We start from the raw sequence: 27,998 nt of genomic DNA, 5'->3' as shown, positions 1-27,998 counted from the left end.
AAGCTAGTCATTACTGGCTCCCCTCAAGCAAGCAGGATTTCTATATTAGCGGCTTCATCACAATTACTGTATTATTGAACTGGTATTGATCCAACTACTACATTTTAAACCATTGCATTACATTACTAGTAAATTGGTATGGTTTGCATGGGTGCCTATGACCTGCAAGCACCCATTTCCCCCGAGCATTGCAGCCAAGGAACCAATGAATGCTGCATTGCTGTAGGTGGTCGGTTCCAAGTGCGAGTAGTCAGATCGGATGTCATTAAACTGGTCATTGGAATTTGGACCTCCAACAATTGCACCCACATGAGTGTTTGGATTGGGCATGTTTGCAGCATACCAGGTGGAGTAACCCTCACTGCATCCCACCTTGGTTGGGTGAGCTCTTATGGAAGGGATGGATGCACCTCTGTGGTGTAGTTGCATTGGGTATTTGACACCGAATCCCACCATGTATGACATGCCCAGCGGATTCTTTCCTAGTATATAATCCACCTGAGAATGAAAAAAAAAAAAATCAATACAAGAATAAGAATATATTGATTCAGATAAGGTCAGCATCACTCATGGCAGGAGGACTTATTCGGGACAGAGTTGATTGGGTGGCAGAATGATTTTGCCTTCCAGACAGTGAACTGCGAGAGGCTTCACTGGCTACTAGACAAATTCATTCCACCAGACAACGAGTGCTCTGCGGGGAAGAATTTTCTACCGGCTAGTGAACTCTGCAAATTCTGCATGGTTTTTGCATCCCCTTATCTCATAGGTTGGAAGTGAATTCAAGTACTTCTACCTTGCTTTCATGTGGGGATGTGATTAGAAGTTAGAGAGCTAAGGGTCGAGTATTGTTGCAATTGGGGTAGTATAAAAATTGATTTTTGAATTGGTGTAAAAGAGTCTTGAACTTTGTTGGATTGAGAAGAAATAAAAAAGAATTAGAGAGAGGGGACTCAACTTTCCTTCTTCTTTCTTAAAGGGTAAGTAATTTGGTTGATTTATTATTGATATATTCTTGACATTTATGGACCGTGTGTGATTTTGGATTGATGGGCACCACCTCCCTATGTAAGTTGGTGTCAAAGTTAGTTTGTCGTCGAGATGTTTGACGAATCGCTAGAACTGGTTTGAGGTGATGAGGGGAGTGAATCGTGGCCAAAAGTGTGGCTAGATGTCGGTTTGTAAGAGCTGCGCTAAATTTTGCTTAGGATGGGTTGATCACTGTGATGCACGTCACCTGTTGTACAAAATTCCAAACCAATCTAGACTAGTGCAGAAATTTGTTGCAGCTATGCCACCCTGTACTCCAAGTCGGGGCACAGAATGCAACATGAATAGTCAGAGATTGACACATATCGAGGAAAATGCACAATTATAAAGGCAGATTGATTAATTAGTCTATCAAGTTAGGCACTGATTCCATGTCACCGAATGAAGATGAAAACCATTTCATTGACAAGTATGCACCCGAAGTGAGGCAAGATCGACAGCAGAACTGTCAATTTGAGGAATGATGTGATGACTATGGCACCATAGTAGAGATTCTCGAGTTCCACTTAGGACTTTAAGGGCATGTTTGGTCCGTGGAATTAAATGGTATTGAATTGTATTAGATGAAATTAACATCATTATTGCACAATGATTGCATGTCTAGAAATACCATGGTATTGTTGCCATCCAACTCTATGTTTGGGATAAAAATTTTGCTATGGGAAAACACCGGATTAAGCCAAATCATGTTTGGTGGACCATGGAATTGTAATCAATGGAGCAAATTCACAATGGATGTCGTTGACTTGTACACATATATAACTAGAATGTCACATGTAAATGGTGTATATGGATGGATGGCATGGATAAACACATGCATCAATGTGGGGCCCTCATGTGTAATGGATTTCAAAATCCACGAAAATCCTACGTGGGACCAAATGCAATTGCATGGGACTAAATGCAATTACGTCCCAGTTAATCCCAAACTTTCCCATCCTCTCCAAATGCTGCATGGGACCAAATGCAATTCTATTCCACGTAATCCCATCTAATACCCTGCCCTGCGCCAAACGCCCCCTAAGGAAGATCTTGTAGACTGGTTAAATGTTGCTGCATAGGTCTTTGGATTCAAGTTAAGCTAGTTGTCAATGAAATCTTAAGGGCAAAGCATCAGCTTGGCAAGAGCAAATGCAGTGGTCCTGACAACGCTGAGGGCGTTCATCCATGACCTCTTGGATGAAGAGAAGGCGCTTATTGAAGGTAGCACTGTCAATAGGCTAGCTCCATCAGAAGACCGTCGGTCTTGGGCTAGCGTATTTGGCCCTAGCAATGGACCCGAGCCTGAAGTTCAAGCCCATTTGTTAATTGGACCAAGCTCAGGCCATGTATACAGGCCCATCAGCCTGACCGATCTATTTAAGGTTAGTAAGGGCAATATATCCATATCCAAGTTAATCAACACTTGCAATGGAATATAATTTTTTATTTATTGAACATTGAATGGAATATACATTTTTTTACAACTTTAATTATCAAAATAAAGATTTAAAATTATTAAAAAATGGGATGGAGGGAGGGTCAATCTCTCTACATGTGTGCGCGGCATAGACAATGGCTTTTAACATCTTACAACTGGGATAGATTTGGAGAGAGACGTCCTAGCTTGGAGTATCAACATTGGCGACTGGATTGTTCTTGTTGTGAATGATAGCGGTTGATAGTGTAAAGGTAAGATCTAAACCATTTTTATGTTTATATTAATTTAGAAATCTAACATGATCTACACCTGATCTACACCGGAGATCCTTTGGACACTAACATATGTTTTTGTGTAAACATGTTCAATTTCCCTGTTTATTCTTGTGAAAAACCATCATAGTATATATTGATTTTTATGGTATCATATGATTGGATCCATTTGATTTTTGGTTTGCTTGTTAATTATCGTGGGATGAATGTCTTGGATGGATAGGATGTTGTACACAGCTAAGCTGCTGTACACATCTAAGTAAGCCTCACAATTCTCGACTTTACTACCATCAAAAAATAATAATAATAAGGGGTATTTTGGTAACTCATGACAAAACTGAAATCAAGAAAGGAAGAATTAGAGTGGCATGTAAATTTAGGAAAAGCCCTTTTTTATATAGTGTTGTAGATAGTATATATGTAGGGTAGAATTGGAAAGGAAAATGCTCGGAAACTCCCTCTTTTTATGGTATATTAGATAATAAAGAAATTATACATAATAGGAAAAGCCCTTTTTTATATAGTGTTGTAGTTTAGACTATTGCAAGTGCCTCCTTTTTATAGATTCATTGCAGATTTCCCCACACTAACCATTGACTGTGCTATCCTCGACTAACTGACTCTTTTACTCCTGTCTCACATACAGCTAGTTGTATACGCGTTGGCCTATCAACACTACTATCTTCGACTAATTGGCTGTTTTACTTTTACTCCTATCTCATACACAACTAGTTGTAGACACGTTGGCCTATCATCAAGCGTATATGTCATCCAACCTGTTCAACATGGTCTCTCTGCAATGAAAATGGGAAATGCAAAAAATAAGGCAAGTCTGACCATCAAGTGGCCCACCACATGAATTTCGAGGTTTTCGGGTGGTTCTCCCTTGTTTTATATGGTGTGGCCCACCTGATGATTGCAGGTTTTATATGCACAAAGAACCCATAGGCAAATGATAATTGCAGGTTGTAATTGGTCTTTACATATTGGCTGTGTTGACAAAAGAAAGTTTTCCTACAGGAGAGTATGACAAGCTTTAGGAGCTAGCGAACTCTGCCTATTCCACATGGATTCCTGCAAGGGGAGGCTTTTTCTGGTGGACAAATTTATTTTTCCAGACAGGCCTCTAGCTGGCACGAAAGAACTTTTTGCCAGGTAGGGAACTCTGCCAATTCCTCATGGATTTGCATCTCCCTCGCCTCACACTTTAATAATAAGAGCACTTAAATAACTTTACCCTCTTTCATTTCATCTAGATTTGATATTAGAAGTAGAAATAGGTCCAAGGGCTGAGAATTGCTGTCATTACAACAGTATAAAAGGTAATTAGAAGGGTGTAAAGGGCTCTTAAACTTTGTTAAATTGAGAAGGAAAAAAAATGGTTCGGGAGAGTAGACTTTCCTTCTTCCATGAAGGGTAAGTGCAGTTTGTTTGGTTAAAATTTTCCATTTTGTTAAATGTGGTTAGCCTTCTAATGTTTTCTATATTCTTGTTACTTGTGGATAATTGTATGTGGTTTTGGATTGATCGACGCCACATCCCGGAGATAAAAAATGGGCAAACAATCCTGTTACAATCTAGTGATAATAAATCCAAAACCTTACTGCTATTTTTTAAAATTTTGCTATAAGATAATAATGGTTCCAAAACTTTCCCTGGGAGTGCCTATAATATCGAAGGCCAATTGCACATTTTTTCTTCTAAGGAAGAAGATGCATTAAGAAAACATATAACGTTATGTTGATTGTCCTAAACATGCGCCTTTAATATAGTTAACCAAGTGTTGTCACTGCAACCTGGTTTTGTAATTAGCCAGTATAGACTACTAATCTCTTGATTTTATTGAGAGTGGGGAAACAACACTGACTCTATGTTGAAGCAATGAGTAAGACACAACTGTTATCTTAGTTGGTCCTTTTATAGTGTTTATATCTACCTGTGATTTAGCAAATGCTCTGATTTGGATTGCTGAAAAATAAAGTGAGCCACACTGGATTGTACCAAATCCACCCCCATGAATCGTTTTGGAGTAGACAAGCAATATGAGAGAAGCACTCGTAGCATATTGCATGTTGTTATTATCTCGTGTGTACAGCAGCCCTCCTGCACAGGACAAAACGCAAGGCAAATCAAAATATGATGCAAGCGGAGTGAAAATCTCTCTCTCTCTCTCTCTCTCTCTCTCTCTCTCTCTCTCTCTCCTTCAAATACCTTTGGTTGTTTGAATTTGCACAGTGCTGCTTCCTGGCATCAATGCACATACGAACGAATCGGCATCACTCTTATAGTTTCCCAGTTTTGTGTTCCCGGCCACGTATTCCTGTAAGAGCATTCCTCATAACAAAAGGCAGCAACTGGAGAGAGAGAGAGAGAGAGAGAGAGAGAGAGAGAGAGAGAGATGCTAAGGAAACCTTTGCTAGTAATGTCTGTGCTCCAGCAAATTTGTTGTCCCAACTAAATTCGGAAACAGGTTGACTCCATCCTTGGTTTTCCATTACAAACCTCATGTATTTTGAGTCTTTACTTGCTTTGAATAGCCAAGCAGCCGCCCACAATAGCTCATCCTTTTTAAGAAAACATTTTTAAAAAAAAGGAAATTCAGACAATTTTAAGCGAACAGGGGCTAATTTTTATGAGGTATGATACTACGCTCAGGCTGGGAGCACAATATTGTTCTACTTTTGGCTTGTAAAAATGGGGCACATTTACTCCTGATCCAAACGGTTGGTATTATGTGCCTCCGTTATGATTGGTCCCGTGCACCAAAAATCTCCCAAATAGACAAAACGTCAGATCTTTCAACAGGTGGCCAACAAGGAAATGGTTGAGAAAGAAAATACATGAACTGTTCTCATTCAAGCAATGAAAGGCCAAATATTCCAAATATTCTCTTGTTAAATCCTTCCATTCCAAGGGATTTTTAGTACATGAGCCATCCATTCCATGGTCTGTGCCATCATGTTAACTTGTCTATAGCCTGGAGCATTGTATGATAACTTCGATGGAATTTTTTTCTTGGTTTTTCTTTTTTATCACACGCTAACAAAGCAAAGCCAGCAAGCGATTGAAGAAATATGGGAGAAGCCTCACGTGATAGCCAGAGTAGGAACAATAGAAAGGACATGAAGCTTGATAAGATCCTCTGTAGTTGTCAGCAAACTCAAAAAGCTGAGAGCAAACACCATTATCGAGTTAGAAATTAAGGCTTAAGGAGAATGGATCTGCCTATGGTAATTAATTAATTGCAATGTGCAATCAGCGCTGGTCATAGAATTCTATCGGTATTTTATTTGAGATTTTTCCCCCCTTTCTTCCCTTTTCTTCGAATTTCAAGTTACCCCACGAGATTGAGGCTTTTTTTTAAAAAAAACACACACACACACACACACCACACACTCAGCCCGTAGTGGGATTTCACCACCTATGGGTACTCAACCCACCACCAAGTGTTGAAACTCCTGAGAGTATACCACCCGAGCAAGAGCAAGGACCCACGAGATTGAGGCTTACAATTGAGAATAAACACACATGTAAGTGATGTCTATTGCATGCTTGAAGAGGATTCTTCATTTATGGCCATCAGCTTTTTATAGCAATATCATTCACTCATCCAAGTGACGGAAGAAATAGAAAAAGAAAAGACAAGCCCATTTTTTGTGGACATGCAGTTAGATATATTAGGTACACTACTTTATTTAAAAAATAAAAAAATAAAAAAAACAATGCCCAATTTTTACTACATGTGATTAATACATGGAGAAAGAAAATGAAGAATAGTTTTCACTTAATTACCAAATGTCTGATTAAATAAGGATGAACTTAACAAAGTATGAGGTTAGATTATCCAAAGAAGAAAAAAATCAAAATATCAATAAGTTTATTATTTCTCTTATTATTTATTTATTCGGTGTAAAAGGAAAACATTTGGCAATCATGTACAAAAATGTGAATCCAATAAGACTGAGATGATAGTTTGCTCGCTCACTGATATTGAACTAATCAATAGGATTGATGAATAGTTAGAATCAACGTCCTTGAATGCTAAGGAGGCAGAAGCAAGGGCAGCGGCAGCTTCACCAGCCACCTCCGTGCCTGGAGAAGTCGCTGTGATCTTATATAATGTTCGAGGGGTATCCATGTCTTCAGGGCGCTCCCAGCATTGGTGATCAGAGTTTCCATCACCGATCTACCAAACAAACAAACACCACTCTAATCAATGTTGTACAACCGTATTTGTTTTCCATTATAAATCAGAATCATTGATTTACAAGTGCATACCAGGAAGGAAAGATTTCAAGAGGGCACGTATAGTTAAGCATCAAGAAAGTACATCGTGAAAGCTACAACTTATTTATTTCATTGAGAATAATAAAAATATATTGAAGAGAAATTTATAGAGATCTTTTATAATAGATGTGCATTTAATTAAAGATAAATATTCTAATATTGAATATTGCCCAAATCTACTCTAAAATCTACTCTCAAACTCAAGGCACTTTAAAAGGAATAACTCGCAACTTGTTAAAATGTGCATATGAGGAAGGATAGATTTTAGTAGGAATTATATTATTAAACCACTAGAGACTGCATTGTAGAAATGTAACTTATTTCACTAAGAATAATAGAAAATCTTAACTAAAAAGAAAATATTCTGATCTTGAACATTATCCTGATGCATCTAATCCCAATCTTGAGGAACTTTTAAAATGAGTAACTTGAGTTTGAGATGTACAACAAATATTTATTCAAAAATAAAAGAAAAATGGAATGATAATATATGACTAAAGGCAATGAAACTATGGCATGTGTCCTTATCCTTGCCTCGATGGTAGTCTCTAGTGAGTTTCAACATGAGGTCTGGGGTCGAGTTCCCATAGGTGGTGAAATCCCACTACGGGGTGTGTGCGTGGGTGGGTGTTGGGGTGTTGGTGTAAAAAAAAAAAAATAATAATAATAATAAACAAAACAAAACAAAATAAAAAACAACGAGTAATGTGAGGTGACTAGACACTTTTGACGACTTTTGAGATATGAAACGATGGCGTTTCTAATGACTAATGAATAATCTAGTTGCACTTCTGGTAGCAAGGAGTTCAACTATTACTCTTTCAATGAATACACACTCCTTGTCTAAGAGTTCAATCATTGCCTTTCTGGTAGTTATAGATGTTTCAACAAATAAAAAATTATTTATTCATACGCTTGACACAAAAGTAAGTCCAGTTCAAACGTCAAGTATAAAAATTAATTTGATCTAAATACCTGGCATAAATAAAAAAACACATTCTTGATAGAAAAAACACATTATCAAAAGTGCGAGTTTGGTGCACTTACAGAGGAAGGTGCTCTTGTAGAATGTCAAAACTGATGAACTAAGGAGTACCAAAGGACTAAAGGGTACACTTAACATGGTGCACCTGCAATGAAAAAAAGAAGAAGAAGAAGAAGAAAGCTCGAGGGGAGCCCTTCTTTCCCAAATACAAAATTAGCAAAGGGCTCACCAAGGGTTTGCAGCCTTGCTACCAGCACTGAAGAAGTAGCAATGTGCAGATATGAGGGAAATGGAGGCGTGCAAATAAGAGGCAATTGGACCAGATCTAGATATTGTTGGAGATAGATGATTGCATATGAAAATGGATTGTAACACCCCTTACTTTTCAGTATTCAGGTGTTACCATTTAAACAAAATTTAGTCTGAGCATATGTGGAAACACACGTAACCTATAACTTAAACATCACTTGATCACTCACAATTCACTCATCTTAACCTTCTGTTTCGAGATCAATCTGTCCTTGATTGACCCTTGACTTCTCAATGTAGAACTACACCATCAATAGTTATTTAACCCCACGATATAAATCTACCTATTAAGGCATATGATGTCACAGCTGAACACTTCAGATCAATCCAGGTAGAAAGAAAAAACCAATCCCTCGATTTTTGTCCTAAACCAACAAAAGCAATCTTCATCTTAACCATGGAATAAGGCCATTCATATAATTGACCTCAAGATTAGCCTATAAACTTAATAACGCATCAATTTAAAAGTCCACAATCAATTTCGAGATCCGGATAGTAAGATTCACCATTCATCGGACTCACAACCCTCAATCTAACAACCCACCACTTGGTCATCCCCATTGGGTCATCTGATCACCAAATCTACTAATGATATTCACATAGATAGGTCCTAGGGCTCTTTGGACAGTTTATGTTCAGAGTAAGAGTCAATTTGACCGTTGGATTGATGAAAATCAATTCTTAAAGACCAAAATTCATTGTTGTGGCCCTCGTACGATTTGGATCTGCCTCATCATTGGTCGGGAGTCTAGACGTGTTGGGAGGAAGTTGATGATTGGTGCAGATCTCGCGAACAAGTCTTGTGGACCCCACGTTTTGGTTGCACGTGTACACAGCCCGTGCACAGCTGCGGTGCACTGAACCACTAACCTGGTCAAACAAAGTTTGACCTAGAAGAAGGAAATCTTCACCTTCTCTTTCATTTCTTGCCAGTGACGAACAAGGTTCATTCGTTTGAAATGAGGCCCACCTTCATCATCTTGATTAATGATCTGATTCGTCCATCCTGTTGATCGGGAAGATTTGATCAAATCCAATATTTTATGTGCTGCAGAGCACGTGCGAGCGCACGGTGTCGAACGTCAGAATCTCTCGTGCGGGTGGAATTTAAATGGACAACGCCCATTTGCGTCGGCTGTGGCCTACCATTACAGATCATCTCAATGATCCGAACAGTTCATCGTGCTCGGGAGGAAAATCCGACCAAGACCATGCTGTCCACACGAACTCATGCACAAGTGCAGCGCATAACATTGGCCGCAAGTGGAGTGTGCGCTCGTATGGTTTCTGAAAACAGAAACTCCGTTTTCTCCTTAGCTGGCAATCCGAGTGCGGAATCTTTTTACAATCCTAGCCATCTAAGTTCGGGCAATCTCAGCCCTTTATTCAAATATAAGTCCACTTTAGAGTTTCGATAGTTAGAGAAAAAGAGAGCGTATGGAGAAGGATCCTTTCATTTTCTGAGTCGTGGCTAAACCTCCACCATTTCCTCGCTTCTAGAAGCCCCCTCAGTACATATGGGATGTTGATTTTAGGGCCTTAGTGAATCCCTTCTCCTTGGTTTGAAGATCTCATACGAGATCTCACCGACTCAGGAAATACCGTGCGGAGCGAGAAAATCTCGCGCACCACCGAGATTTCGTTGATCACTTTCCAAAATGTGGGTTCCACTGTGTTTAGTGATCCAATCAAAGCCATCCATATGCATTCGATTGAAGGAAAAGCCATCCGAAGATTTTCCACCATTAACGGCTGGATTATCTTCCTCAAGCGAATGGAAAAACCCATCATCCGGAATGGACTTCTATCTTGAAATTAGAGGCAATCATCATGTGGACCATTGAATCAGAGGTCCATCTGTAATGTTTGATGACAGCCAAGCAGGTTAGTTTGATTGGATCAAATCCGAGATTAACAAGAAACCTTCGTGCGGCGTCAGAGTAAAATCATTGTTGCCCATAACTAATCTAGTGATTAGTTGGCATTCGAATTCTCTAGAGGATTAATCAGACCTATTTAAACCTTTTAGGGCATTCCTTTCTAAGAATAGAAAATCGAGAGAGAGAGAGAGAGAGAGAGAGAGAGTCGGCTTGAGCTTGTGCCGCACTTCATTAACTCGCCACACTAGGTGACTTGGACCGAGTCTTGCGTCTGGGCCGAGTTCGGGCTGAAGCCAGCCCATATCTGGCCGAGTAGAGAGAAAGAGAAGGACAAAGAAAGAGATAGGGAAAGGAAGAAGTCAAAGCTGGGATTTTTGTTCGGCCATTCGTGACCCGCTGTGGCAACTCGCTGCCGAGTCAGGACAGGATCGGGGTGAGTCTGGTTCGGGTCTAGGGTTGTTGGACACCCCATTAATGAGAAAAGGAAGAAGAAGAGAGTAGGAAAGGAAGATAAGAAGAAGAGCGAGAAAGGGAGAGAGAGTGGGAGAATATCGGGTTCAGCTGGGTCTCAACTCGCTGACTTGTTCAATCAAGTTGAATCCATCGACCATCTCTGGCCACGAGTTGAGGAAAGACAAAAAGAAATGAAACGAAGAAGAACGAGAAGGGGAAGCAGAGAGAGAGAGAGAGAGAGAGAGAGAGAGAGAGAGAGAGAGAGTAGTCGTGTTGTTATTTGTTTGCCATTGTGTCTCGGGCGAGTTGAACTTGAGCCGCTCGTTTTAGTCGGGTTGTACTGCGTTTAGGATGGGTTGTACTCATATCCAACAGTGTGAGGAAGCTTTGCTGGAGTTTGTGGTGATCCATCTAGCTGGACGTGGTTGATTAGAGACCAAGAGAGTTGTGCACTGTTCTACCAAGTTGACTTGGTAGTAATCACCGAGTCTAGCATTCTGCGGGTCCAATTTTGGGGCTAATTAGGTTCAACTATCTCAGCATCTAATTCAGAAATTCGAGTTTTCATTGGGTCAAACTGATTTAAGAAGTTTCAGGTGAGCTTTGTCAAGTCCAACAACTGTTGTTGGAAAAATCAGAGAAATGAAAGAAGAAAGAAAGAAGAAGAAGAGAAGAGAAAGGGAGAGATCAACTCGGTTGAGTTGTCTCAGTCAGGTTAAGACTGGGGTTTGGTCGAGTCCATATCTGGGTTGGGCTCAACTTTTGGGAAGTGTTGTTGGCTGAGTTTAGTCCAACCACATCTAGGTGACTCGCTGAGTTTGGTTCGAGTAGATAGTTGAGTTTCAAGTCAACTCAGTTTGGACAAGTTGAGTTAGTCATGAAAATTTTAGGGTTTTAGTTCTATTTAAATCCATGTCATTAAATTCTTATTGATGCACCTAAATTCCATGTGTAGGCATCTGTTGTTTGGACCAAATTGAAGTTAAGCAGAGTTGATTCAAATCGAATTAAGCAAAGTGAATCGAATTGTAGTTGAGGTGAGTCATTCTCTCAACTTTCTGTTGGAATTGAATTAGAGCTAAGCCGAGTTTAATTGAGTTAGTTCGGTGATGGGTATGTAGGGAATATATTTTCCCCCAATTGCCACACTCAAATCCACCATTCATTAAGGAGCATTAGTGTTATTGCGATCCGAGCCGACCTCTTACAATTCCAATTTGAGAGGTTAGTAGTCTTTGTAATTCTAGTGTGAAAATCCCATTTTAATTTAAGATAATTGGATTTAAATTTGGTAAAACTCCAACCTTAGGTTAGATTATAGGTTAGTTCACTAGATTACATAATTAAGACCTTAACGTTGATCCTAACCGTGGATAATGTATAGAACTTTGATTTAACCATACAATTTCACAATTCGTGGTAGGATTTGACTCTAGAGGCACACGCAGTTCCTAACGACATTGCAAGCGATTCAACTCATAAGGTGATGACCTTTCCCCTTGGGCTTTCTACTTTCATGTTAGTTTAAGTGATAGTTTTCCTTTTAATTTTGACTGATAATTGATAGTTTTATTTCATAACTACTCGTGTTAGTTATTGGAATAGATCATCGATTCGTATGCTCAACATTTATTTTCTCATACTTGTGAATTGTTTACGAAGCTTGAATCGTCACATCAATTAGTGGGAAACTCCACTAATATTAGTATATCCAGAATTTGGATGTAAACTTGAATAATTATGATTACAACGGTCCCTCAAACTAGTGGTCATTTTTGTCTACTAGGTTAAATGGAATTTTTTTTTAGACTTACCATCTTGTGGATCATTTGTACCTATGTAGCTTTTGTAGATCATCTTTTTTTTTAATCGTATCATTTGATGGACTATTTGCCCTATGGCTTTGATGGACTATTTCCGTATAACCCTGTTATGGTAAGTTTCACCTGTTGAACTATGATTGGCAACTAAGTGAAGAGGTTACCATTAAACATCCTAGTTGTTGGAATCTTATGAGCCGAGGATGGTGGTATGGGATACTATGCCCAAGTTGTTGGCCTATGCTGGGTGACGAGCCCCCCATAGTGACCTTTGAGCTTCCTTAAAATGGTTGTTTACAATTGAAATAATAAGTATTGAGCTAATCATGCATTCATGGCACACGGGCGATAACGAGTTGTTAATTATGGATGTTACCACGTATCCTTTGTCGTGGTATGTTTCGCTAGCTTCCAGACCACCGACAATCGACCCAATTTGTATGAGCTAGTCACTTTAGCACATACTTGATGTATTTTCGTTGGTAAGTAGCCACTTGCATATGGGTTCAACTCCACTCGTGGGTTTTGCCCAAAAGCCAGCTGCATGAGCATCCTAGGCTGATGTGCATTCACAAATCCGTGCATTTAAATAAGATTACATCGCGGATTGTTTTGTATATTTTTTGTTTTAACTATACTTGACTAATGCGGTGGTGTGTAAAGTTGAGGGGAATTTTCACTGAGCTAACCACTCATGCTTTGAATATATAACCGTACAGATGTGTAGGTGATTTGAAAGACACTTGTGTTCATATTGATGAGGAGTAGGACACGTATATCAGGGATGTATGGCTGTATCTGCTCCAAGAGAAGTTGCACCATCTTGTAGCTCAAGTCTACTTGCATTTTATTCTCTGTCATGCGTCAAATTATTTTTTTCATGTATTTGTTAGTAATGAGACATTGGTTTGTATAAGCACCATAGGCAGCTGCTCGTATATATTGAATGTGTACTCGGACTTACCTTTATGCTTGATTTGTCTCTTCTGCTACAATGCTCACTCTTGAAAAAGAAAAAAAAAGTTTTTTGGCCATCTTTAAAGGTTAACAATCGGATTTTCGGGAAACAAGTACTAAACTCGGGTTATAAAATCTAAGATGTTATAGAGATGGCCGATTACAGTCAAATCTAATAGATAGAACTTGAAAACAGATAGGTTCAACTGACAATGGTTGTTGGGGTTATAAATGATTATTAGAGAACTGCGATAAAGTTGGGGAACTACAACAGGTATGGGAGTGGTTTTCAAGCGGTGAGTCTGTCATTGACACTGGAGATGAAGTCGATACAAGCGAATTTCGGATCGGGCACTAGTCAGATTAGGTTTGACGCTAAGATCAACGGTGGAGTTGCGGAATTTGGGTGATACACAAATCTAGCCATTGGTAGCATGTGACATCGGGAAACAGGAGATGTGGTGAGAGAGAGATTAAAGGGTTCCATGGCTATAGAGTTGGGAGATAGTATCAAGCTAGTGCAACGATCAAATTAGGGTGTTTCAGCAGTGGTGGTACGACCCCATTGTGTGCTAAGGGTGATGGTGTCATGCACAAACCACATGACATTGATTCTGCTAGTGGCCACTTTAGTCTAGCGGCAGGGCAATGGCAGACAAAGATGCCAGAGGAAGGTATTGGAAACAATGAAGATGCAGAGAAATGGGTAAATGGTAGTGGTTGGGCATAGCTGCACAGTTGATCTAAACTATTACTCTAATACCATGTTAAACCATACAAGACTACATTGTAAAAAAATACAACTTATTTATTTCGCTAAAAATAAAAAAATAAAAAAATTATAGAAAAGAGAAGAGAGAGAGAGAGAGAGAGAGAGAGAGAGAGAGAGATCTTAACAAAAACACCTTAACTAAAAACAACATATTCTTCTCTTGAAGATTACCCTAATCAACCCTAACACATGATAAACTACATAATAAATAATTGTGTTGTGTCAAATCCTAAAAAGATTAAATGGTAATTGGTATGACAAGAGAAGAATATGTCATTTTTAATTAATTTGCATTCTTCTTAGAGTTAGTTTTCAAGATTTGACAATGTTCTAGGGTGAACTAGATACAAACTTGTGGTGGATTTTCTTGCAAGTTGGGAAAAATTATGAAGCACACATCGTGGGGCATACCTTTATTACAAGTGGGACACGTGTAGGATGTGGTGGCACCTTATGTGCATGACTTAGCAATGGCATGTGGTTAGAAAATTGAAGATTTCAAGGAGAATCAAGTCGCTCCTTAGAAAATTATTGAGATTATCATTGCATTTCCTAAGCATGCACGGGAGAAAGAAACTAGTGGTACTGTGGAAAAGGATTTGTAACATAACTCAAATTAATCAATTTGATGAAATCTTGAGCAACTTTCAAACAATCATGAAAAGACATTTTTAGGGTTTTAATAATAATTAAGTAGCTCAAATACTTCCAAACTCTCCAGGGAAAAGGCTCTCAGCTTAAGCTCTAATTTCTATAAAAGAAATGATTTCATACAACCATTCCCAAAACTAATCCTTAGGCGAAGGATGTGATTTTTCAGGTATATTCTAAAATATAAGAATAAAGGTAGGATTGTTACAAAAAATTCACAAAATAGATTTTTCTGTAAAATATGAAAATCGAAAATCCAAGGGATATGGAATAAGGACAGGCTGAAGCATGTCTGGGATGCCGTCCTTAAAGCATTATTTGCCCCTACTCAAGTGAATTAAGTATGTTGAAAGGTTACAGGCAAATAGCTTGTAGGATACGATGAGCCTGATGTGGGTCTGCGTTTAGCAAACACAAAGGCCCACTACTGGAACTCTATTACACAGTCTAGCAGAAATACAGAAAAGAAAAATCCCAGAAAGAAAAAAGAGAAGAAGATTTGTGATTTAGACCAGTGCACTGGTCTGTTCTTCAGTTACTGGTTCAGTTGAACCGTTCTAGACCACACCGCTGGTCTAATCTTCAGGCAATTGTTCAACCTTGCTATTGTTGCTGGAGTCACTGGAGTATAGGAGAGGAGTGGCTATAGCTCAGTTCATATGGGTTTGATGGAGTAGGTTGAGTGATGGTTTGGAAACCCATCCAGGGAATTTGGGGCTGGGAGTTATGGTTCAGGGAATTAACTCCCATTAAGTCAAATCTATCTATTGGAGAACTAGCCGTTTCTAACTGTTGTGCATGGCTCATCAGAGCAGCTGCATGTTGACTGTCATAAGAGCTGGCTAGCTGTTGGGCTAGCCATGCAGCAATTACAGCATAGTTTCTACAATTATGGCACAGCTGTTACACATATGCTACAACAGTTATATTCCGTGCGAAGTGCGAAGTGCGTCACTAGCACCTCTATAGCCACACTGCCTCAAATACCCACGCCCTCGCACTAAGCCCGTGTCTAAGACTGAGACCGAGACCGAGCCCATGCCCATGCCCGAGCCCTAGTGCGAGCACGCGCACGGGTGTTCCAATGCTATGCACTAGAACACACAAGTTTCATGGTCCATGGACTATGTAGGAAAATAATAAGGTACTCCACTATTTTCATTTAAACCAATAAATCTTCTCTTCCCTTTCCCATATGAGACTATTCTCAAAACCCCCAAAAAAGCTTTTTATAAAACTTTTTAATATATTATATTATATTTTATTTTAAATATATTTTATAACAATCCCCCACTGATTTTAAATATATATATATATTCTCGATTAAATATTTCGGTCAGAATAATCAGCTTATATGCAAAAAGATATCTTTCGATTTTAATCTTCATTTAGTGTAAGTATCTCAAAACTCTATCGAAATTACTGGTAGCCGCAGCGTTGAACCAATTATTCCTAGATAACAGAGTCGGAGAAACCACACACATATTCGCTATGTGCTAATTAGAGTTCCCACAATCTTGCTTAGCACAATTAATGGTCATGTGCTTATCCTATTTTGTGAACAATCTCGAGAGAAAACTCATAACTCTCATGAGAGACGGCACCATCTCTATGTTCATATAGGTGAAATCCTTCCAGTGCTTTCATTACTATAAGACCCTTGTCCTTTAGACTGTATTTTATTAAGAGTTCTAAGACTTAACCATCTTTCGTAATGCTCAGAACTTATCTATTATGGATTAGGTTTTATAATTTAGTCCTGAAAAACTTTCCACATATCAGTGACTTGTTCTTACCCATTAAACCTGAAATTAGAGATTTTCTGACTTTAAGTTGGGTTACCATCACTGGTGAAACTTTGGTTGAAGAGTTTCAACTTCATCCCTCTAGATGTAGCCTTTACTACCTCTCGTAGTAGAGATTTAGTAAAAGGATCTGCTAAGTTATTGCTTGATTTCACATAGGAAATAGTAATGATTCCATCTCGAATCAACTATCTGACATAATCATGTCGAAGACTTATATGTCTAGACTTACCATAATTTAGGCTCTAGCTAACGTAGCTTCACTATCACAATGTAGTGACACAGCCAATAAAGGCTTTACACAGAAAGGGATTTCTAATAGAAGATCCCTTAACCATTCAACCTCTTTGCCTATTGCAGTTAGGGTTATAAATTCAGACTCCATAGTCGAGTGAATTATGCAGGTATGTTTCTTAGATCCCCAAGATACAGCTGCACCTCTTAGGGTGAATACCCACTCAGTAGTAGACTTGTTGTCTCATGCACTCAATATCCAGCTCGCATCGGTATATCCTTCCAATACGGCAGGAAACTCTGAATAAAATAGTCCTAAGTTTTTGGTTGCTTTTAAGTAACCAAGGACTCTACTGATTGCATTCTAGTGTTTAGTACTAGGGTTACTTGTAAATCTACTAAGTTTACTTACAGCATATGCGATATCAGGTCTCGTGCATTACATAGCATACATAAGACTCCTTATAGCACTCGCATATTTCAATTGTGCAACTATTCTTTCATTATTCTCTTTTAGCTTGATACTTGGATTAAATATGGTTTTTGCTTCTTTTATATTTAGATGGTTAAACTTGTTTAGTATCTTCTCAATGTAATGAGATTGACATAAAGCATAACCCCCACAATATTTTTTAACTTTGATACCTAAGATGGTATCAACTTGTCTAAAATCCTTCATTTTGAATACGGAAGATAAAAACCTCTTCGTTTCAGTCACACCTTCCATTTTATTACGTATTATTAACATGTCATCAACATACAGACAAATAATAACCGTACAACAATCATCTACTTTAGAATATATGCATTTATCAGCTACATTATACATGAAACCATGAGATAATATTTTGAAATCAAACTTTTTATACTATTGTTTTGATGCTTATTTTAATCCATACAAAGATTTGATTAATCTACATACTTTATTTTCATTTCCTGGTAGAACGAATCTTTCAGGTTGTTCCATGTATACCTCCTCATTGAGGTCACCATTCAGAAATGCGGTCTTTACATCCATTTGGTAGATGTGAAGATGATGTATAGAAGCTAGCGCAAATAATATCCTAATGGATGTTATCCTAGTTACAGGAGAGTATGTGTCAAAATAATTTATCCCTTCTTTTTGTCTAAAACTCTTAACTAGTTGAGCTTTAAAGGTTTGGATAGTCTCATTAGTGTGATATTTCTTTCTAAATACTCACTTACAACCTATGGATCTAGAACCTGGAGGTAAGTTAACTAGTTCACATGTTTGATTTGACATTATAAATTTCATTTCATCGGCTTCTTTTAAGAAAGCCGAGTTTCTAGAGGATACAGCCTCTTTATATGTTTTAGGATCATCTTCTATAGTCATTACTATAGGTATTTTTCTTATAACATTTTCTATCTCCTTCTACAAGACGGAAAATGACGCGTTGTGAGTATATGTAGTCATCTCTTAAACTCTTCTCTATTCTTGTCCTTTGACTCCTATGAGATTCAACAGGAGCTTCCACTATCTGTGAAGCTGTGCTAACTGGTTCTCTATCGAGAGTTTGAACTTTATTATTATTTGACTCCAAGGATAGTAAGTTCTCAAAGAACTCAACGTCTCTTGATTTTATTATTGTATTAGACTCTATATCTAGAAGTCTATAAGCTTTACTATTTGTGCATATTCTACGAAGGCGCACTTAATAGCTCTGTCTTAACTTAGTTCTTTTTTTATTAGGAATTCTGCAGTATGCAAGACACCCCCACACTTTAAGATATCCTAGGTTAGGTTTTCTTCATTTATATATTTCATATGGAGATATTTTATATTTTTTAGATGGAATTATGTTTAGTATAAGGCATGCTACAAGCAGTGCCTCACCCCATAAACTTAGTGACAACTTTGCTCTTAGTAGCATTGAGTTTACCATCTCTACTAATATTTTATTCTTTCTTTCAGCTATTCTGTTTTGTTGAGGTGTATATGGCACAGTATATTGATGTATTAGTCCATGTTCTTCAAAGTAATTATCGAATTCATTGAAGAAGTATTCTCCTCCTCTATTGCTACGGAAAATTTTTATCTTCTTATTTAGTTGATTCTCTACTTCTGTTTTATATATTTTAAACATGTTCAATGCTTCACTTTATTTTTTAACAGATAAACATACATATATCTAAAGCAATCATCAATAAAGGTTATGAAGTACCATTTATTTCCACGAGTAAAAGTGTCATTTAACTCACAAATATCACTGTGCACAAGATCCAATACCTGAGACGATATTTCAACACTTGGAAAAGGTTTTTTCGTCATTTTAGATCATATACACACTTCACATTTTTTTGATTTCATTATTTATGTATGAGATTAAACCATTCTTAGCCATAAACTTCAAGGTACTATATCCTATATGGGCTAGTCTATCATGCCACAGTCCAACGGATTCAACCATATACGCAGAAGTGCTACTTTCATTTAGAGAAAACTTAATCATTCCGTTACAAGCATATCCCTTTCCGACAAAGTTCTCATTTTTAGACAGAATCAGTTTTCCTGACTCGTACATCACCCTTATTCCTAGTTTACCCAGAAGGTCCCCAGAAACTAAGTTTCACCTCATGTCTGGGACGTGCAGGACATTTGTCAGAATCATATTTTTTCCAGAGGTGAATATTAGTTCGACAGTTTCTTTGTCAATAACCTTCGATCAAACTTCATTACCCATTTGGACTTCTTGACCATCGGTCAATTCTTTATAGGTTTTGAAGGTTGATCTGTCGTAGCACACATATATGGTAGCAGCAGTATCATACCATCAACCAAGAACCTTTCCTCGAATAGTATTCACCTTAGTGATCATGGCCACAATATTGCCTTCTTCTACTGCACTTGCCTCTTTTTTAGACTTGCGATATCGGCGTACTTGAGCATAGTGCCCGTTTTTTCCACAGACATGACGTGGGCCTTTGAACTTTTTGTTCTTCTTTTGAGTGGTTTTCTTGAATTTTCCTTTATTAGGCTTCAGGGAATCGTCTTTCTCGGGATTCTTGTTATTAGTAGTCTCTACTGCACGTACCTTGGACGAGGCATTCCCGTTGTCATTCTTTTTATCGCGATTACAGGATTTTTTCTCAATTCGAAGATGTTTCTAGATTTGTTCCAATGATAGTCCCCAGTCTTATGCAACAACTTCTTTCTATGGTCTTTCCACATCGGTGGCAATTTAGCGATTATAGCCCCGACTTGGAATAATTCAGGAAGATCAATTTTGATGGCTTTGATTTTGTTTACTATTAGCTGCAATTCTTGGATTTGGGGTAGCAGCGGTTTGTTATCTACCATGTTGAAGTCAAAATACCTGGCGATGAGGAATTTGTTGGTACCTTCTTCTTCAGCCTTGTATTTGAATTCCAGAACGGTCCCGATTTCCTTTGCTGATGACATTTATGTGTACAGATCGTACAAACGGTCAGAGAGCACGTTCAAAATGTGTCCACGACACATGAGTTCATCTTCAGCTCGTTTGGTACGGGCAGCCACTTGTTCAGGAGTATCCTTATCAGTTGCTTCAGGCAACGGCTGTAAGTTTGGATCTAGGATGTAGTAGATCTTCAATGCCGTCAGAAGAAATTTCAGTTTGTCTTGCCGTCTAGTGAAATTGGTTCCATCAAACCGGTCAAGATGAATCAAATCCTGATTCATCAACTTGATGGATGATATACTATCGGCTTCCATCAGAAAATTACGCTTTAAGATCGTTACAAAAAATTTGCAAAATAGATTTTTCTGTAAAATTTGAAAATCGAAAATCCAAGTGATCTGGAATAAGGACATGCTGAAGCATGTCTGGGACGCTGTCCTTAAAGCGTTATTTGCCCCTACTCAAGTGAATTGATTATGCTTTAAGGTTACAGGCAAACAGCTTCTAAGATACGACGAGCCTGATGTGGGTCTGCGTTCAGCAAACACGAAAGCCCACTACTGGAACTCTGTTACACAGTCTGGCAGAAATACAGAAAAGAAAAAAGAGAAGAATATTTGTGATTTAGACCAATGCAGTGGTTTGTTCTTCAGCTACTAGTTCAGTTGAATCGTTCTAAACCACACCGCTAGTCTAATCTTCAAGCAATTGTTCAACCTTGTTATTGTTGCTGGAGTCACTAGAGTATAGGATAGGAGTGGCTATAGCTCAGTTCGTGAAGTGCAAAGTGTGCCCCTAGCGCCTATACAACCACACTACCTCACATGCCCACGCCCTCGTACCGAGCCCGTGTCCGTGCCCGATAGCGCGCGCAGGTGTTCCACTGCTACGCACTGGTACACGCAAGTTCCATGGTCCATGGACTATCTAGGCAAATAATAAGGTACTCCACTGTTTTCATTTAAACCAAGAAATCTTCTCTTCCCTTTCTCATGTAGGACTATTATCAAAACCTCCAAAAAAGCTTTTTACAAAAATTTTTAATATATTATATTATATTATATTATATTATATTTTAAATATATTTTATAACAAGACAAATGCTCCAACTAGTTCTTAGATCTTGTGATCTTGGTAGTTTCATTTTGGCAAATGGACCAAGATGTACTTTAACCCACCAATTGGTGTGAGAATATTACTAGGGCTACACTATTACAATGTAACCACACCTAACAACCTAATTTGATGAGTAGAAAAATGAAAGAAGGTCCTATTGATTAAAAGGAAAAAAATCAATCAATCATACAATTTGAAAAGTTTGAGTTTATTTCATTGGATCACCTTTCTGCCTCCCTTGATCGTTAAAATAGGTTATGGGTAAGACTTTGGTATAGATGATGCATGGGAAAATTGTATATATGGGATAAAGAAGAAGATTTTCAAAGAATGTTCACGCGGTGTTATTGATGTCATTAAAGTTTTTGATATAGATGATACAAACGGACCAAAATGTACTTTTTAACTCATCAATGAGTGTGAGAATGTTACTAGGACTACACTACTACAATATAACCACACCTAACAATCTAATTTGATGAGTAGAAAAATGAAAGAAGGGAGTCTTATTGATTAAAAGGAAAAAATTCAATCAATCATATAATTTAAAAAGATTAAGCCTCTTTCATCAGATCGCCTTTCTGCCTCCCTTGATGATTAAATTAGGTTATGGCTAGGATTTTGATATAGATGATGCATGGAAAAATTGTATATGCGGAATAAAGAAGAAGATTTTCAAAGAATGTTCATGCAACATTATCGATGCCATTAAAGTTTTTGAAATGTAGGGAATTTAAAACTTGTCAAATTTCTACATTTTTAACTTAGTTCTACGGATTCCCATTTGGCTATTGTCAAGTCTTTACTATTAAAACAAAAATTTTACAACTAAAATTAGATTTTCATTGTTTTCACAAAATCAAGTAAAGAATTGATATTGTTCCTTTAAAGTAAAAGGTCTAATCCCAATCTATCCCATGTGAAGGAGAAAGGTGAGAGCCAACACATCACCCTTAGAGTAGGGCTATGGGAGTGCCCGAGAGTCATCCAAAGGTGAATCCCACACGTGGGTCTTATGAATGTGAGGGGACAAGAGAAGGGTTCTTCTTCTTCTTCTTCTTCTTCTTCTCCTTCTTCTTCTTCTTCTTCTCTCTCTCTCTCTCTCTCTCTCTCTCTCTCTCTCTCTCTCTCTCTTAAATGCCCAAGCTCTCTCCTAATCTTTATGACATAGGATCTATTTATAAGGAGTTTGGGGTGATGGAGAGATACTAATTATAGTGCTTCACCACTCTACAAACTATTTTTTGGTCCGTTGAGCAAAGACGCAACGGATGCACATGATTTTTATGATTTACAATGGATCCATATTCAAGAACAACCCGAGTACCATAACATCAGACTTTTAAAAATATGCAAGCCAAGGAATGGTTTAGATCTTACCCTGTTCTCCTCGATCAATGACCACTGTATCCAATGTCAAGTTTTTATGGACCACATGATCTAATCCTCACATAACCCATATAATAATCGGCATTTAGACAACACCAAATATAGTCATGGATTTCACGCATGTCCATAAGAACCCATGGTCACCAAGATCTACAACTAAGATTAATCTCATCACATCCACTTAACCAATGAATTAGGGGGGCACATTGGTATTCCAGGACGACGAGCACCAATAACTCCACTTATCATGATCGTCCACCCTCGATCCAATTCCCATGTAAATCTAGATAGTGGACCATAAGGTGTCAATCATCGAAATTACCAAGTGCACTTAAAACCTTTTAAGAGTTATAATAAAATATCAATAGTTGAAAACATTTATAAAATTATTTAGAACCTTTTGAGTGATGAGCCCAGGAAAAAAAAAAAACCTTGATGGATGGCATCATCTACCAAATCTTAGCTATCAAAATGTTTCTAGGCAATGAATGAATCACTTATTGATCATATGGATATCAAGCATATCTTAATGTGTTTACTCAATCATGCCCAGATATAAGCCATTATAATTGACTACGTGTAGGAGTGTACATCGAGTCGAACCGAGTCGAGTTGGCCTCAGCTCGACTCGACTCAACCACTAGCTGACCTCAGCTCGAACTCGGCTCGGCTCGGTCCTCGAGCCTGACCGGCCAGCTTGGCTTGGTTCGGTCAGCAGCTCGGGCCGAGTTCGCCATTGAGGCGTTTCCACAAACACCTGGATTGCACCTTCAAAATCCCTCTTTATGTGAAACAGAAGCAATGGTTTTACATGTATTTTATCAAACACCTTCTAAGTAACATAAAAACCAAGAAAAACCAAGAAAAAAGGGTATTTGTTTCATGTACATACCTTCCTTACCACCAGCCACACTTCGTTGAGTCATTTTATCAAACACTTGGTGAGTAACATCAATGGCAAAGTAACCGAGTCACCGAATTGGTTCAATCCGAGTTCGACTCAAGATGGATTCGATCCGAGTCGAGTCGAGCTGGGGCCTGCTCGAACTCATTTTCGAGCTCAAAAAATCAGCTCGACTCGGCTCGAATTCAACTTTGAACCAAGTCGAATCAAGCTTTTTCGAATCGAGTCGAGCGAGCTAACCGTGCTAGCTCGGTTCGTGTACACCCCTAACTACGTGAGGCAGGCTAAGGCGTAATACACTAAAAACTTGAAGTCTCCATATGTTTTTATGTCTAAGGATTAGTTAAAGTTAATACATACGAAAGTCAATTTAGTTCAAGAATGATGAGACTCTAAGTCTAGAGATGTGAATTAATCTTCCATTGTAAGCATCCAATGGGTTTAATAACAAAATCATATATCTATTAATTACTCACATTCTTATGTGGGATAGGGTAATAACATCAACTTGTTGTTGAGCTTGATGGTGGAGACCTTCCATCACAACTCATTATCAGTTCCCTCACAAGGATGACTACATAAGAATAATCATAGGATTGTTCTAAAACCTACTAGGTGGTCATGGACAAATAGATGTCGGAGTTGTGCATTAAAAAACTAATGTGCATCCTGATCCACTAGCCATGTGAATGTGATAGGGTCGATCACAGCTATGAATCTTTATGGCTATGGGTCTTATTGGATAATGTGATATAACTTAGATGATATTTGGTGTTCTCTTAAACTTATATGATATGGGTTGTGTGATGAGTTATTTGTCCCGTCCTTAGGAACTTAAAATTAGAAGCAATCATCACTATTCAAGGAGAGTTGTGTTCCATGATCTCGGTACCATGAACCGTGACCAACATAGATGCTTGAGATACATTTGTAGATATCATGTTTTAAGATGTATGCTCATCCCGTGTGAGGGGCTAACTTGGGTAAGATGAAAGGCTTTCACCATTGGAAGTAAACTTGGTTTCAGTTGTGCCTTTTCCCCTACCTTAAATGGGAGTGTGAGTGTGTCATAGATATAAGATCCTCATGTTGGACATTTGGACACTTGCAATGGAAGATTAAGTTCAAGTCAATAGCCTAGGGCCCATTAGCCTAGACCATAATCATGTGTTCAAGGACTTAATAGTGCACAAAGGATGATCAATCCTTAGACCTGACAATGTGTATAGGTCTTGAATCTTGATTGGGTGGCTTTGACTCTCTTTATTTACATTTCTCAAATGCCATTGAAAGTGGTTAATGTTGGGTATATCCATCGAGGTTCATTGATTCTTACATGGACCAACATGGGATCCATTAGATTTACTTAGGAAATTATTTCAGGGCTAGATCTTATTAGATTATGAACTCATCAAATGGTTTTATCTCTGGGCATAACACTAAAAAAAGGTTTTAATTAGCTTTATAAATACTTTTAACCATTTATTTTAACCATTAAAATTTATTTTATTGCACTTGATGATGATTTGTTGGCCCATATATGATAGGATACTACTTGAGCATTGTGGGATTTGGATCTTTGATAAATGGCCTAGATAATAGAAGGATTAGATAATGAGTATGTGTATGTATGAGGCAGATTGACAAACTTCTTTTACAGCATGGTATAGCCGAAGTTCGTAGGGTAGTGGAGCACCATAATTTAGTGACCTCTTAAAACTTAAATTTCCTTTCGTGCATACACACGCATAGAGAGAGAGAGAGAGAGAGAGAGAGAGAGAGAGAGAGAGAGCTTCGATACCCTGGTACAACACTTCGGGGAGAAAGGGAAGAGAGAGCGCGTTAGCATCCCTTCTTCCCACCCTTTCTTGATATCCATCACACGTCTGCATGTGTAGTTCTCTCGGCTCCTTCGTCGCCAATACGTTATGAGAAACCTCTTCAATTAAAGGATCAACATCGGAATTTACATGTGGAAATTTGTCCATGTAATTTATCTCGTTCAGGTATGATTTAGACCATTCTTGTGGTTTGATGTGTTATAGAAATTGGAACTGTTAACAGAATGATGGAAAGTTGACGGTGGTTATTGGGAAAAGGTGTGATATATTTTTGCTCAGAAGACTGGACTGATTTCGGCCTGATTAGGAACTAGATCGGAGACCAGCAACGTATGAAGGATTAGCCCTGCGTTGCGTCAGGGCTGCCATAGCTGCAAATGGACTGCTTAGTAGAGAGAGCTGAACAGAGCTATACCGCAAGATCTTCTCCACCATCGTCAGGGAAATTTTAACTATTATCAGAGGAAGCAGACCGGCTGAATTGGAGGACAGATTCACAATGAAAATTCAATCTAAAATCAGTTTGGAGCATCCGCCATCATCTAAAAAACCAAGCTAATCCAGTGCATTGGGCAAGTTGGGAAAGCACGGAATAATCCAGAGCATCTTTGTCATAGCATTTGGATCATTCAAATATGGGTTCCAACTCATGGCTAAGTGGTAGACACTGTGTTTCAACATTGGGGTCATGGGTTCCACCGCCCATGTGGAGTGTGTGGGTGTATGTGTTAAATAAATAAAAAATTAAAATTAAAATAAATTTTAAATTTTAAATTTTAAAAAGAAAAAAAAAAAAAAAACAAGAAGGCTTTCTTTTTTTTCGTAAGCTCTTTCGGCTTGGGTTCTGTGGATACCCTGACCCAAGGATGGTTCCATGGTTATTTAGAGAGCTGAGGTATTAGATGCTTGTCCCCCATTAGGTGTAAATATATACTTAGCTAATCAAATGCAGGTGCTCTCTCTCTAGGCGAAATTTATTTTTATTTCATCAGGACACCAAAATGGAGTGTCTGCATTTAAAACGGCAGAAATCCCCTAACTAATCCCAGATTAATCCCAAATAATCAAGTGATATGATAGTTGTACAACTAAATGAGAGAGATACGGTCTAGTTGGCAATACATTCGCGGTATTGTCCAAGTCAAAAGGATGAATTAGTTACAGCTTATAAATGAAACAGGGGGAAAAAGTAACCTGAGTGTAGAGTGTGGTGGGGGAAGTGTGAGCTCGCATTAAGAAATCGGTTCCCCAACGGATGGTGGAGAGAAGGTAGCTTAGTTGGTTGGCTGAAGATATTTGCTCCTTGAATTCAACAACAGCCCAACTCAATAACGTGATGCTGAAAGACACGGGCCATCCAAACTTGATGTTGTCACCGGCGTCGTAGTAACCACCCACCAACTTCACCTGCCAAAAGGCCCAAAACAACACCCACTTGGTGTAAGTCAGGCACAAAGACATACAGACCCAGAGACATCTATACCTGGTCTAACATGCCATCTGAGAGTCCAGAGTCACCCCTCCATTTGACTCGTTGATTGTGAGGCAATTTTCCAGAGCGTTGTCCTTCAAAGAACAAGATGGCTTTCTCCAGAGCATCCCCGTAGTTGAAGGCAGCCTTCTCATCCTCCACGGCTAACAATACCCCGCTAGCAGCAGCACCCCATACAACCGCTACTACTATTACTACCGCTCCTGTACCCATTTTCAATTGGTGTAGTCTACTTTTTCTATGTGATTAGAGTGGTGATATTTATAAAGGCCCGCCAAACTGTTGTGATTGGCTACTGCATGAATTGTCCATTTTGGGTCACATTGCAAGCCCCTAATAAAGAGATACGATCAGATACAGCCATTTTTTCCTGCCAATGCATCACATATGTATAATCTTGATCCTATCCGTGCAATAGATGGGCCACACCAGGATGAACCCAATCCACTGATTGGGTGGACCACGTCGGTACACAATGTCATACCATCAGCTGTCCATTCATACTGACATTGTCCTTGTACGTTTGGATCGGCCTGATTCCCAAATCAGGTGATCATCATCATAGGAATATTTGGCTCGATAGCGTGTAAAAATGTCTGTACCATACAATTTAGCATTTTGAAGTAGGTTTGGACACATGTAAAGTGTGTACGAAACCTATGTATGCTTTCTGGTATTGATGGCAGCAATGGTGACTTAAGTGGGGTGAAAATTTTTTAAAGTTTTTTATACATACCACCTTCTCTTTCTAATATATGCAAAATAACCCCTTTGTCATTATTGCCAGGTAATCCCCTTTTCTTTTTGGTACATGAGTTTATATGGCAATAATCCCTTTTTCTTTCTGGTACATAAGTCTATATAAAATACTATAAAATATCCTATGATTAAAGAGATCAAAGATATTATTGGCCGTTAAATTTGATCGTGAATCAAATGAAATGATGGTTTTTATCCTTT

General features: G+C 38.5%; 1 protein-coding gene and 1 long non-coding RNA gene across 4 annotated transcripts; one reads left to right on the top strand and one right to left on the bottom strand.

Moving 5' to 3' along the window:
* LOC131241347 (endoglucanase 20-like) lies at positions 1–27,462 on the bottom strand. 3 transcript variants are annotated; one of them, XM_058240163.1, is made up of 8 exons: positions 27,030–27,460; positions 26,741–26,953; positions 6,728–6,928; positions 5,833–5,910; positions 5,154–5,306; positions 4,954–5,062; positions 4,679–4,845; positions 1–498 (listed from the first exon to the last, which is right to left on the bottom strand). In XM_058240163.1, the coding sequence occupies exons 1-8, from the start codon at positions 27,249–27,251 to the stop codon at positions 118–120; spliced, it is 1,524 nt and encodes a 507-aa protein (XP_058096146.1). In that variant the 5' UTR covers positions 27,252–27,460; the 3' UTR covers positions 1–117. The 3 variants fall into 3 exon arrangements, with proteins under 3 accessions (XP_058096146.1, XP_058096148.1, XP_058096147.1); XM_058240165.1 differs by lacking the exon at positions 6,728–6,928 and having other exon boundaries at positions 27,030–27,462; XM_058240164.1 differs by lacking the exon at positions 5,833–5,910.
* Positions 3,046–4,677, top strand: LOC131241348 (uncharacterized). Its single transcript, XR_009168999.1, has 2 exons — positions 3,046–3,897; positions 3,999–4,677. It is a non-coding gene; the product is annotated as an uncharacterized LOC131241348 (long non-coding RNA).
* Positions 27,463–27,998: the final 536 nt, after the last annotated feature.

Source organism: Magnolia sinica, chromosome 3 (assembly GCF_029962835.1).
Source record: "Magnolia sinica isolate HGM2019 chromosome 3, MsV1, whole genome shotgun sequence".
NCBI lineage: Eukaryota > Viridiplantae > Streptophyta > Magnoliopsida > Magnoliales > Magnoliaceae > Magnolia > Magnolia sinica.
The sequence above is the reverse complement of the archived record's forward strand: the minus strand, read 5'-3'. Positions and strand labels throughout refer to the sequence as shown.